This window comes from Maniola hyperantus, chromosome 20, assembly GCF_902806685.2.
Source record: "Maniola hyperantus chromosome 20, iAphHyp1.2, whole genome shotgun sequence".
NCBI lineage: Eukaryota > Metazoa > Arthropoda > Insecta > Lepidoptera > Nymphalidae > Maniola > Maniola hyperantus.
In genome coordinates this window covers 11435127-11448447 of record NC_048555.1, presented here as the reverse complement: position 1 = coordinate 11448447, position 13321 = coordinate 11435127, and the positions used below count along the sequence as shown (strand labels likewise).

Genomic DNA, 13321 nt, shown 5'->3' with positions numbered 1-13321 from the left:
GAAACGTGTTGACGAAACTTATTGCTGAAACTTGTTGTGGAAACTTTGGCGACCTCGCACCGGAAGACGCAGCGTTGGAAGACCCCCCACTAGGTGGACGGACGACATCAGACGAGTCGCAGGGAGCCGCTGGATCCAGGCGGCGCAAGACCGTGGCGTGTGGAAGTCCCTACAAGAGACCTATGTCCAGCAGTGGACGTCTATTGGTTGATGATGATGATGAACGAACAAGTGAATTCTTATCTACTTCTCACGTCCAAAGCTCACAAGCATGTAGGTACCTATAGTACGCGACAGGTCGAGATAGCAATCGGTGAGGGAACGCCCCGCACACCCACACAGCCCCCGCGCTAACCTGGTGCGGGCGGGCGCGCGTAACGTGCGGGTATGCGGGGCGTCCCCCCCGCCTCAATCCCCGATGGCCATTTCGACCTGTCGCGGACAATACCTAGTAAGTAACAAAGTATTTATCAGTAGTGCTCATCGTGGGCATTATGTGCATTGTGGGCGTCGGAGCCTATTCACGACGCTTCCGTCAACGACGCTGACCGAGCTTTCTAGGGGTTACAGTTCCATTGTCATAGCGGACGATTTTGTTAACGTTTTCTTTTAAAATGCTATGATTAGAATGTTATGGAACTTTGAAATTCTGGATTGGATTAACATAGTTTTAGGTAGGTATTTTGTACATACTTAATATAGGAAATAATTATATGTAAATTTTAAGCAAATTGCTAATGTGCGTGGCCGCCATTTTAGTGTCGTCAGCACTTGACTTAAGTTTCGAGGTGATGGTATTTTTACTGAAATATACGTCATATGACGTCAAAATGACGTCATTTCGATGTTAATGAGACATGGTTGCAGCGCAATAGCAATTTGCGGGACTTACACCACGTTATTTCATTCATGTACGAGTAAATGCATAATCACAAAGCGTTACAAAAGCCACAAGAAAGCATTGTCACACTGATTGTGCTAGGGCTGCTAGGGAAATTTTTTAATTAGTTTGGCACCATTGAAATGCCAATCTACTTATCTACTAGGCATATCACTAGGATTACTTCTAATGCTTTTCTGACGTGTAGAATATCACCATTTAATGATGCACCAAAGTAGGTGCCTTTACCTTACCATAATGGTGAGGTAAAGGTCGATGTTAATGTAATGATTCATTAAATATAACGTAAAATGGGTATATTTTCATAAAATAGTAAATAGCCTAATAGACAGTATAATGGACATATTTCCATCCAATATGAAGTTGAAGTAGGCTACATAAGTATCCTTGACAGCAAAGAGACGTCGCTAGAAAAACAATAGAGCATGCCTGCCCAAGCCTTTACAATAAGCCAACTTATTCCAGCAAATATAAATCATAAACCATCTCTTATAATAAAAATATCCTCAACTTATAGGAACTGACTTTATTCCATTTAGACAATACTTAATAAACTTCAATCTTAGTTCTAAACTATTAACTTCTTCAAGACATAATTATAAATTCTAATTTTCCCTGCTTCAAATCAATAGCTCCCGCTCTTATTGCCGCCATTTTTACCTCTCCTCATAATTCTTTTTTTAAATTCAACTGTAGGCAAAGCAATGTCGCTAACAATCGGCCATTCTGACTTCATGTCTGTCCTCAGACATTCAGGCTCAATTGAAAGAGATTCTCATTCTATCAAACTCATAGTTTTATCTTGATTTCATGATCACTAACTTTTCATTAATCAAACCACTTCTTTGGTTGAATTCGAAAAATTTCATCTTTTCTTGTCAGGGTTTCTTATTTTATCAAACTTTATATTAATTTCATAATCACCTAAACATAATTACTTAAACCAAACTATTTCTTTGGTTGATTGTTGCATTCGAAGTATTTCATCTTTTCTTGACAAGGGTTCTCATTCCATCAAACTCATAGTTTTATCTTAATCTCATAATCATCACCTTTGCTTAAACTAAACCGCTTTTTTGGTTGATTGTTGCATTCGAAGAATTTCATCTTTTCTTGGCAGGGGTTCTCATTTCATCAAACTCATACTTATATCTTAATCTCATAATCACCATCTTTGTTTAACCAAACCACTTCTTTGGATGATTGTTACATTCGAACTTGTCAGGGGTTCTTATTTCATCAAACTCATAGTTTAATATTAATTTCATAATCACCATCTTTACTTCAACCAAACTATTTCTTTGGTTGATTGTTGCATTCGAAGAATTTCGTCTTTTCCTGACAAGGGTTCTCATTCCATCAAACTCATAGTTTTATCTTAATCTCATAATCATCACCTTTGCTTAAACTAAACCGCTTCTTTGGTTGATTGTTGCATTCGAAGAATTTCATCTTTTCTTGGCAGGGGTTCTCATTTGATCAAACTCATACTTATATCTTAATCTCATAATCACCATCTTTGTTTAAACCAAACCACTTCTTTGGATGATTGTTACATTCGAACAATTATTTCGTTTCGGCCATCCTTTTCTTAGAATGTCCTCATTCACACATCAGACAGACATAGACATCAGTTTAATATTCATGATCATTGTCAATGATGCCTAATGGCCGCAAACTAATAGTCTCAGTCTCTTATTATGATCGTCATCATATCCCCAACGTCATGACATCAGTAAAACATCCATGATCGTTCGTCAATAATGCTTATTATTACTTGTCACCTTAATTAACTATATCATTTACGCCATGACAGCCCGCTCACTAGCCTATGGTCATTCTCTTATCATCTTAATCATCATCTTAATTAATTATATCATTTACGCCATGGTGGCCCGCTCACCAACTTGATGGCTGCAAACTAATAGTCTCATTCTCTTATGGTGATCGTCATCATATCCACAACGTCATGACATCAGTAAAATATCCACGATCGTTACGTCAATGATGCCTGAAAGGAACAAAATAAAAACTATTAAGCAGTATCTGAGTTCTTTAAATGTGTAAATGCAGTGTAACTTTAGAGATATACTCACTTATTATTAATTGTCATCTTTAACTAACTATATCATTTACGCCATGGCAGCCCGCTCACTAGCCTATGGTCGCAAACTTAATAGTCTCATTCTCTTATCATCTTAATCATCATTTTAATCATTATTTTAATCATCATCTTAATTAACTATATCATTTACGCCATGGTGGCCCGCTCACCATCCTGATGGCCGCAAACTAATAGTCTCATTCTCTTATGGTGATCGTCATCATATCCACAACGTCATGACATCAGTAAAATATCCACGATCGTTACGTCAATGATGCCTGAAAGGAACAAAATAAAAACTATTAAGCAGTATCTGAGTTCTTTAAATGTGTAAATGCAGTGTAACTTAAGAGATATACTCACTTATTATTAATTGTCATCTTTAACTAACTATATCATTTACGCCATGGCAGCCCGCTCACTAGCCTATGGTCGCAAACTTAATAGTCTCATTCTCTTATCATCTTAATCATCATTTTAATCATTATTTTAATCATCATTTTAATCATCATCTTAATCATCATCTTAATTAACTATATCATTTACGCCATGGTGGCCCGCTCACCATCCTGATGGCCGCAAACTAATAGTCTCATTCTCTTATGGTGATCGTCATCATATCCACAACGTCATGACATCAGTAAAATATCCACGATCGTTACGTCAATGATGCCTGAAAGGAACAAAATAAAAACAATTAAGCAGTATCTGAGTTCTTTAAATGTGTAAATGCAGTGTAACTTAAGAGATATACTCACTTATTATTAATTGTCATCTTTAACTAACTATATCATTTACGCCATGGCAGCCCGCTCACTAGCCTATGGTCGCAAACTTAATAGTCTCTTTCTCTTATCATCTTAATCATCATTTTAATCATCATTTTAATCATCATCTTAATCATCATCTTAATTAATTATATCATTTACGCCATGGTGGCCCGCTCACCAACCTGATGGCCGCAAACTAATAGTCTCATTGTCTTATCGTGATCGTCATCATATTATCCACAACGTCCTGGCAATAACATGGCACATTTTGCTATAAGTAATATCTTCTGCATATTTCAATAGCTTATAAATTTTGTTTCTTGTATGACATCAATCTCTTTATCAAACTATGATCTTTAAATTGTACCGCATTTACATCTTGATCATCATTACAGATTCTTGCTGAAACAGAAATAAAAACAAAGCAGCAACAAAATCACCATTAAAAGGTGGTACATAATTTATTATTGTTAATTGTCGTGTTTTAAAAACGTTTAACTTTCAAGAGTAAAAGATTAATTTTTTTATTACGATTCCCGCGCATAATTTTTTGCGCAAATATATATTTTTTCAGATTTTTTTTTAATGTGCTGTTTAGTAATTTTTTTAATTTTACAAAAAATTATATCACAATTAAAATATTTTAAGTCATCTACGATTCACCAGGCTGCATGGTCTACGACCTTTGCCTTTTCGAGGAACGAATCGAAATATGCATACTACACCTATACAGCTGCATTCCAATTTATGATTGATCCAAAAAGATAACAAATATGGCGATACTGATCACGTGACTTTATTTTGACTTGACCTCTAGTGATGCGCTATTGCTGAACTAACTATATTGGGAATGTGGACGTTTGAATGAATTAACTCTGATGTAAAGAATTATATTTTCATTTTATGTACTTGCAAAACTTATAAGTCCGTAAACATTATTACGAGAATGCAATATAAAATAACTTTATATATCTATTGATGGTTCGTAAACAATGGGGCCGATTCTGTTGTACACAATGCTATATTAAAATAATTTGATTTAAATAACTCGATCAATTTCCGATTCTGAACGAATTATCGATGTGTACGGTCCCTAACATTCATACATTTTCGTCTGTGGTTGCAATGTCTAAAGAAATTAAAGAATGCGAAACGTCAAACTAGCATTTTAGTTTACTCTGTGGATCTTAATTTTGTTTTCATTTCATTTTTAATAAAAATTTTGCTTAAATCATGGATAAAAAGAATGAATTTTACGTGTAGGTATATTTGATATGTTGTTCGTGGACCACAAGGCATTAGTGAGTGTTTTAAACTGTTCTATCATCGGGAAAAGTGTTAACGACGTTTATGTCACGGTGCTTTTTACTTCGAACAAAACTATGGAAATATGAACTGATATAGGTAGTTTGTACATCAACAGCTAATAATATTTGTAGTAGCAATACCAAAGATTATTTTTAATGCCGGCATACTTTTTCTCTAGAATCGTTACACGTTTCGTTATACGCATATATATTTTTTTTGTTAAAATAATCAAAATATACCTAGTGTATTATTTTAATAATTTCGACTGTAATATAAATTCTTATAAACATTTTATAAATCAATAAACTGATTGATTGCCTCCTAATGCCCTATTCATTTTAAAATTATTAAATTTCTACATTTTGATGAAATAATAAATCGACATTAATTAGTTTGACATCATACAACTTTTCTCACTTCCAGATTCTCCCGGGTTAGGTTATCCCATAGATTATCTACTAAGTATATTGTTGTCCTATAAGTTATTGGTAGGCTCAAAAGAGCTAGAACCCAGAGCCGTAAAACCAGTAAAAAAAAAGTTATCGATCTGTGGTCAATGAAGTGTAGTTATACACTAAAGGCCTTAAAGGACTGTTATCCAGGGCCGTAAACTAAAAAAAGTAAATAAATAAACCTTTATTTTATGTTTCACCCAGTTTTTTTTTTTTTTTTACCCTTTTTTTTTGGTCGGTGTGTTTTACTACATTTTTCATTCGGATTCGTCCAGAATTTGGACAGTAAACACTAGACACGACGTTACTGGTTTTTTTTAAAATTTAAAATGCTATGTTATACTTTATTAAGTTTAATAAAACAAAGATATTGTGATGATATTACTTTTGTTTTAAATAGTTCACACTCAACTTAGACACAAGTTTTACCTCTTTCATTGTTACTATGTTAAATATTAAGCAACAACAATGAAAGAGATAAACTTGTATCAAAATAACCTCGAAAAATTATAACAACAATAGGTGTAGGATAAGGGCTATATATAGCAGAACAACAGAACCATAGTTATGGGTATATCTAAGAAAATTAGTTCGTACACCAACTACTAGGAGCGCTGATTTCCTTGATGGTTTCGTATAATATTTTCCGCGAGTGATAACTCTATACCCTAATATAATACTACTCTATTGTTTATGATTCCGGACTTTTCCTAAAGTCCATTTGAATATTTTAAAATATAAATTATTATAATATCTATGTTCTGCATTTTAGTCGAGACAAAATCAAAACTCAATTTAACACTCAAAGTACATAGGTACTTTAATAAACGAATAAAAATAGGTACTCACAAAATTGTGGGCGATGAGTAATCTTCACTTTGGAACTAATAAAAATATCCTCAACTTATAGGAACTGACTTTATTCCATTTAGACAATACTTAATAAACTTCAATCTTAGTTCTAAACTATTAACTTCTTCAAGACATAATTATAAATTCTAATTTTCCCTGCTTCAAATCAATAGCTCCCGCTCTTATTGCCGCCATTTTTACCTCTCCTCATAATTCTTTTTTTAAATTCAACTGTAGGCAAAGCAATGTCGCTAACACTTATTACAATGACATAAAGACTATGATCGCTTAAATATTTGTTTTAGACGGCTAATAATTTTGTACAAATGCACTCCTTATCAAGTGGAAAGAGCTCTTTAAGTTCTTCGTGACTTATGAAAGCCTGGTATTTCTGTGCTGACAATTGTTTTTTTTTGAGCCAGACTAATCGACCCCAATCACAAACAATGATTGCCTATGTACAGTTCTTGCAAATCACGAAGGCTAGTGAACTTTACTTGTGGTAACGTCGTTTACATGGTCATTGCGTAAGTGTGCGTGCATGTCGGACCAATCAGTCGCGAGCAAGCGCTGTCAAACGCACACATTTAGTGTAGGTACCTACCTTACGTATCATTATTTGTAAAAACTGGTCCTCCTGAAACACATTTCTTTTTTACCTCTCTTGCTCGAAAATTCAGAATTCTTAGGCCGAGATCTATAGAGCGCACTTTGACTTTACTCAGACTTAAGATTAAGTTAAAACGAGACAGATTTATGTGAAAGATATAGCTCTGTCTCGTTTCAACTCTGTCTTAAGTCTAAGCTAAGTCAGAGTGTTTCTTGCTGGTTCTTCTCGGTAGGAACGGCATTCCAAACCAGTGGTAAATTAAAACTACCCGACGATTCAAAAGCACTTGTAAAAAGTTTAGTTGAATAAAATATATAATTCTACTTCTACTTCTCACCCTTAGTCTCAAATCTTGCACAAATAAAAATAAAGCAAGAACTTACCTAAAATCTTTACAGGGACAGCTTTAGTCTTTAATAAGTCCCCTAAATTGATCTTAAACTGAAAATAGACAAGTGAAGTGTCAAAGAACTAACACGCCGTCGACAGGTCGGCTGAAAGGTGAAAGATAAACAACCAAGCTCGTGCAGAGTGATTTGTGTTTCTAAGTTATAAATAAAGTAATTTGTTCATCAATGTCTTGGGGAGTGTGACTATGAAATTTTATTATGGGATGATATTGTCAACGGTAAAACTATTAATTCTTTCAATAATCGAGGTTTTAAGGTTTTCATCTGTAATAATTATTTATGATATACTTACTTAAGTAGTATCATAAATCATTACATATTAAAACACTGTCAACACCATTAATTCCACACCTTAAAATTAATGTGTCCATAATAGGGTATGTTACCCTATTTAAACATCAAATACGTAGAAGGTACCTAAATTTGATATCTATATAGTATGTACGTAAAGAAAATGATAAATAAATAAAAGGCCGATATAAATACATAATATTAAAACTTATACTTACCATAGTACGCGACAGATTGAAATGGCAATCGGGGAAGGAAGGCCCCGCACACCCCACATCGCCAACCCGGTGCGGGCGAGCGCAGATGACGTGCGGGTGTGCGGGGCGTCCCTCTGCCTCATACCCCGATTGCCATCTCGACCTGTCGCGTACTATACTTACCGGTGACTTTCATCATCATCATCATCGTAATCAACCCATAGCTGGCTCACTACAGAGCAAGGGTCTCCTTTCAGTATGAGAGGGGTTTGGCCGCTGTCCACCACGCTGGCCAAGTGCGGATTGGCAGACGCGATTGTTAACTACCTACCTAGTAAGTAGGCATTTACTCAAAAATCCACACGAACGAACTCGCGGACATCATCTCATCATCATCATCATCATCATCATCAACCAATAGACGTCCACTGCTGGATATAGGTCTAGTTAGATAAAATTATAAACGACTCTACACTTTTCCCTATTCAAATGCTCTTGAACTAGAGTGCTTACACAAACAGACTGACACTGACTGACTGACATACAGCGCTTCTAAGGCGTCCCAACATCCAGAAATAGACGAAAACAAAATGTAAGTAATGATAAACACTGCATTTACAGTAATTTATTAGAAAGCACTTAGGTAGGTGAGTTTACCCAAATCGAAGAAAAAACGTACGACGAAACAGAATTACTTGTAGGAATATAAAAAGGTAGGTAAAATTTGTTATTTAAATTACACACATGTACTTACACACTCACACACATACACTAACACACAATACACACTGACACACACACGCACACACGTATTTTTAAGTTTCATATTCTTTTAGTTTTTGTATAAAGTAAGTGTTTATTTGTTAATGACGGAGGAGGGAGAGCGGGGACCCTGAGATACACGTTTTGCAAACTAACTTCAGGGTCCCTGGCACAATTTTTAAAAGACCTTTGTAGAACAAATAAATCATTTCAAAAAAAAATCTAACTTTCATACACATGAAAATATTATTGAGTTTTGACAATAATCACCCACACCTTTAACAAAAATGTTATTAATGGATTTTTAGTAGGTACCTAATACAAAAGACGACATCATTAATAATTCAGAAAAAGCAATGTATTAAAATTAGGAAATCCAATTACTTTACGTGATAAAGATGACAGTATTACGTACATTGCCTACGTGTTATCTAAACCATAAATAAGTCCAAAGGATGGAAGAGTGACACAAGCAATAAAACCAAAAAATATATTCTCCACCTTGTTTACTGTATATTTTGTATAGATTGTGCTCTTTTAAGGAATAATTTAAGTGACTTTTAGAGAATATTCTTTCTCCTGATGACAAAAATAATCAGCGATAACTTTGGATTTAGCATTTTGAGGCTGGGTGCTTTTAGAAGCACCTTTACTAATACAGTAACTCCTCCGCCTTGCACTGCTTCTTATTATTAGAGAGGACTACTAAATACGGCATACTTGGCTAAGTTGTCCATTTCTGTATATTCTCCATAGATTTTCCACCATTTATAAACATTTTAAAAATGTGAAACGAGTGATATTCATCTGGTACGTCCAACCTTTTAGGCCTTCTTTCTTACTTTTTCTTGAGCCTGATATTTTGTGTTAAGTACCTACTCGAGTTTTTATCAATTGAATAACTAAACAAATTACAATGTTAACTTCCAAATTCTTAACTTCTGTCAAATGGTTCATGTTCATCCGCCTTATATTCGGCCACTATTACTACGTGGGCAAATCCAAAACCCTCAAATTATTGATTTGGATTTACTGTTTTCTTTTCTCAACATTTTGTTGTACTATCTTCCTAAAATTAATAGATGTAACATTTGTAACTCTTGTAACATATTATCACACGGAATTTATGTTCAATTGTATGATAACTTTGGTATTTAAAAGCAACTATGTAAATTCAATAATCTCTCTGGTGTCTGTTAGTGAAAATATTATAAACGCTAAATATATCGAAGTATCTTACAAGATGTTTGGAACATTGCTAATTTTATTATTCTTTCGTATTTTCGTCTATGTTTACTTTGGTAGAGATTTGGGTTATTTTGTGGCATTTTTACTTTGCTTCATATTATTGTTCTCTATATTTGTAAGCTACATCTCAAAAATATTGTTCTTCGATGTACTTTTCCACCGCATGAAGACCGTCCGGAAGGCTTTCGAATACAAATATGTCGAAGTTAACGTAATTGGTAAAGAGAGGATCAAACACAGAATTAAAAATATCAAGACATGTTTAGCCGTCTATGATCATTTACTACATCACGTTGAAAATTTGGATCTTGGACTTGAAATTTGGGTAAATAATAGCTAAACTTTTTAAGGTATCCTTTCGAAAATTGGCGTTCACAGATTTTTGGTGTGAGGTATTATTATTTTTCCAATTCCCACCTAAAGACTTCTTTCTGACTAAGGTAAAATTATGCAATATTTAGTTCAAAAATGTTTTACGCCGGAACAATATACGACAATGCGGCATACTACTATGGAAAAAATAATTTTGTGACCATAAGAAGCATGCGTCAATCTATTTTATGCCAAGACAACATCATAATGTAGAACTGGAAAATTATGGTATGACAGATTCGACGATTCTTGCTACATTTAAAAATATTGTACGACGTGGCCCTGTGGCATGCCACAGTGTCGCACAAGCGCTGGCGTAATATACGATAGTAATAATTCATAAAGCGGAGTGCATTCAAATCGATTTCTTCATCAATTTAAAACATGTTTATAATATTAAACTAACAACATTGGCTAACTGAGTTGAGCTAATGGAGCACAATTTCATTACAATAGTGAAGTTATACTGATAGTTTTAAAGATATTCAAGTTCCGCTTTGACATTATTCACCTGTGGAACAATTTTCTAGCCAAAAAAAAATATTTCAAAATGCTTTCTTCAGCGTTTATACTCCGTATTAAGAAAATGTTGGCCATTCGTATTTTATTTGGGCACTACTATAACATGGGAAATTGCAAAATTTTAAATTTGTTGCTCCGTTTGTACTGTGTCATTGTGGTCTCCACAGTTTTCATCATTTATATCAAGTCGCCAATAACTAGTATCATTGCTAAATTCAACTATTACGATTTCCTGATAAACTCCCTAACATCGTTGCTATTTCATTGTAAATATATGGACAAAGTTTTTTCTCTCGTTACGTTTACTGGAAATATTTTGCACGAAAAATCTATAAATATTTCTATCAAAATGTTAGCTACTCTGTTATTTTTTGTACTGTTCCGTATTACCAACTACTTGATATTTGCTAAGTTTCCCTGGAACAGTGTTTCTTATTATGTTTATTTATTTACATTTTTATCTACGAGTTTCTGCTATTTCACGAAAATATTAGCTTTCGATGTAGTTTTTCAACGCATGAAATTAATCAGAAAGACAATTGAGGCCAAATATATCACCGTAAATATCATCGGTGTTAAGAGGTTAAGATATAAAATTAATAACATCAAAAAATGCTTAGACGTATACGATTGTTTGATGAATTACATCGAAAATATGGACCCTGAGCTTGAAATTTGGGTAACCATTCTACAATTTTACATACCTCAGTTAAGAACTATTGAAGGAAATGTCTTTGTTATTCGTTCCTTTTTTACTCAAGTGTATATTGTAAAGAAATTTCTTAATTTTATTTATCTTTTGTATTTTTTCAGCTCTTCTTCACTGTATTGATATATTTTCCAAAAGCAGTTATTTTTATGCGCAATGCCATGGTGCTTATTTTAAATAAGGTATTTTTTTAATAAATCACTTTTTTTGACCTCGATTTTTTCTTAAACTTCGAACTTAAGCATAAGTAGGACTTAGTTAATTTTTGAAATTCAAATTAAGTATGTACATAAATTGTTTTCAGGAACTATTAACTTTTAAAGCATTTTGGGCTGTAGCTACACTGCTCTTCACAATTTGTGTGGGAACTTGGCCAATGGTTCTATTTGAGCTTACCAAGAATGAAGTGGACACCATTAAAGATATTTTGTTTAAACAATCTCTTATGGATACGGGTTAGTTACAGCTAATATTCTAGAAAAAAACAACGCGCAACGAGGGTTCCGTACTACAGTCGTATTATTTCGACATTTTGCACGATAATTCAAAAACTATGATGCATAAAAATAAATAAAAATCTATTTTAGAATGCACAGGTGAAGACCTTTCATATAATACTCCACTTTATATAGTTAGCTTACTTCGAAAATTGAAAATACTAATTATTAGTTTATGACCACAATTTAATTTTTTTTTGTGTGATGTAAACACAAATTCACGGTTTTCAGATTTTTCCCCAAATGTCTGCTATAAGATCTACCTACCTACCAAACTTCATGATTCTAGGTCAACGGGAAGTACCCTGTAAGTTTCTTGACAGACCGACAGGCGACAGACAGACAGACAACAAAGTGATCCTATAAGGGTTCCGTTTTTCCTTTTGAGGTACGGATCCTTAAAAACAATTGTTTAAAAGTTTTAGCTAAGTTTTAGTTTTAGAGAGTACATTTTGTTTCAGATGAAATTCTTCGCTTGGAAACCCAACGCGCTCTCCAGCACATCAGTCTCCGCCCATGTCAGTACCACGTCTGCCGCATGATGCCGATGGGCGTCGGTCTGTCACTCAGCTTCATCAGTCTTTGTATCACCTACGTCATTGTTCTTGTGCAACTGACACCTGATAAATGAATACCCTTTCTTTTTTACTTACACTTTAGTTTTGAGATTACCCATTGGCATACCTGCAGAATATTTTTTACTTCTTCACTTGAATCGAAAGTATAATAGGTACCGTTCTCTATTACCGAAAGAAGACCTCTTTTCGTTTATTATAAAACTAGATGATGCCCGCGACTTCGTCCGCGTGGATTTATGTTTTTGAAAATCCCGTGGGAACTCTTTGATTTTCCGGGATAAAAAGTAGTCTATGTCCTTCCCCGGGGTGCAAGCTATCACTGTACCAAATTTCGGCAAAATTGGTTGAACGGATGAGCCGTGAAAGGCTAGCAGACAGACAGTCAGACAGACGGACAGACAGACAGACACACTTTCCCATTTATAATATTAGTATGGATACATTTCACTATATAACCTAAGTTTGCTAGAATCGATAACAGATCATCTGCAGTTGTTTTAATTATTGGATTTATTGTGATTAAATTAGAATGTTTGTTTATCTGTGTAAAATTTTCTTGTAAAGTTATTTATAGAGCTTATCTTGTAATAATGTTTACTTACTTATAGAGACTAAAATCAATTATTATTTTAATTTTAGCAAGAAGAATTAAACTTTAGCATAATCATAATGATATAATGTATCTAGGTATATTAATGATTATAAGTATTGATAAACCTAAAATAGATCGGCTGATGT

The 13321-nt window shown here is 34.1% G+C and overlaps 1 protein-coding gene across 1 annotated transcript; it reads left to right on the top strand.

Moving 5' to 3' along the window:
- The first annotated feature begins 11316 nt into the window (after positions 1-11316).
- Positions 11317-12673, top strand: LOC117991731 (uncharacterized). The gene is made up of 4 exons (XM_034979330.2): positions 11317-11478; positions 11613-11690; positions 11813-11963; positions 12467-12673. The coding sequence occupies exons 1-4, from the start codon at positions 11317-11319 to the stop codon at positions 12634-12636; spliced, it is 561 nt and encodes a 186-aa protein (XP_034835221.2). The 3' UTR covers positions 12637-12673.
- The last annotated feature ends 648 nt before the right edge of the window (positions 12674-13321 follow it).

Bases quoted from the DNA above. Each gene is read 5' to 3' on its own strand.
- LOC117991731 (XM_034979330.2), top strand. From the start codon at position 11,317: ATGAAATTAATCAGAAAGACAATTGAGGCCAAATATATCACCGTAAAT. The intron at 11,691-11,812 runs GTATTTTTTTAA...AATTGTTTTCAG, and splicing joins TGGTGCTTATTTTAAATAAG to GAACTATTAACTTTTAAAGC. The intron at 11,964-12,466 runs GTTAGTTACAGC...ATTTTGTTTCAG, and splicing joins ACAATCTCTTATGGATACGG to ATGAAATTCTTCGCTTGGAA.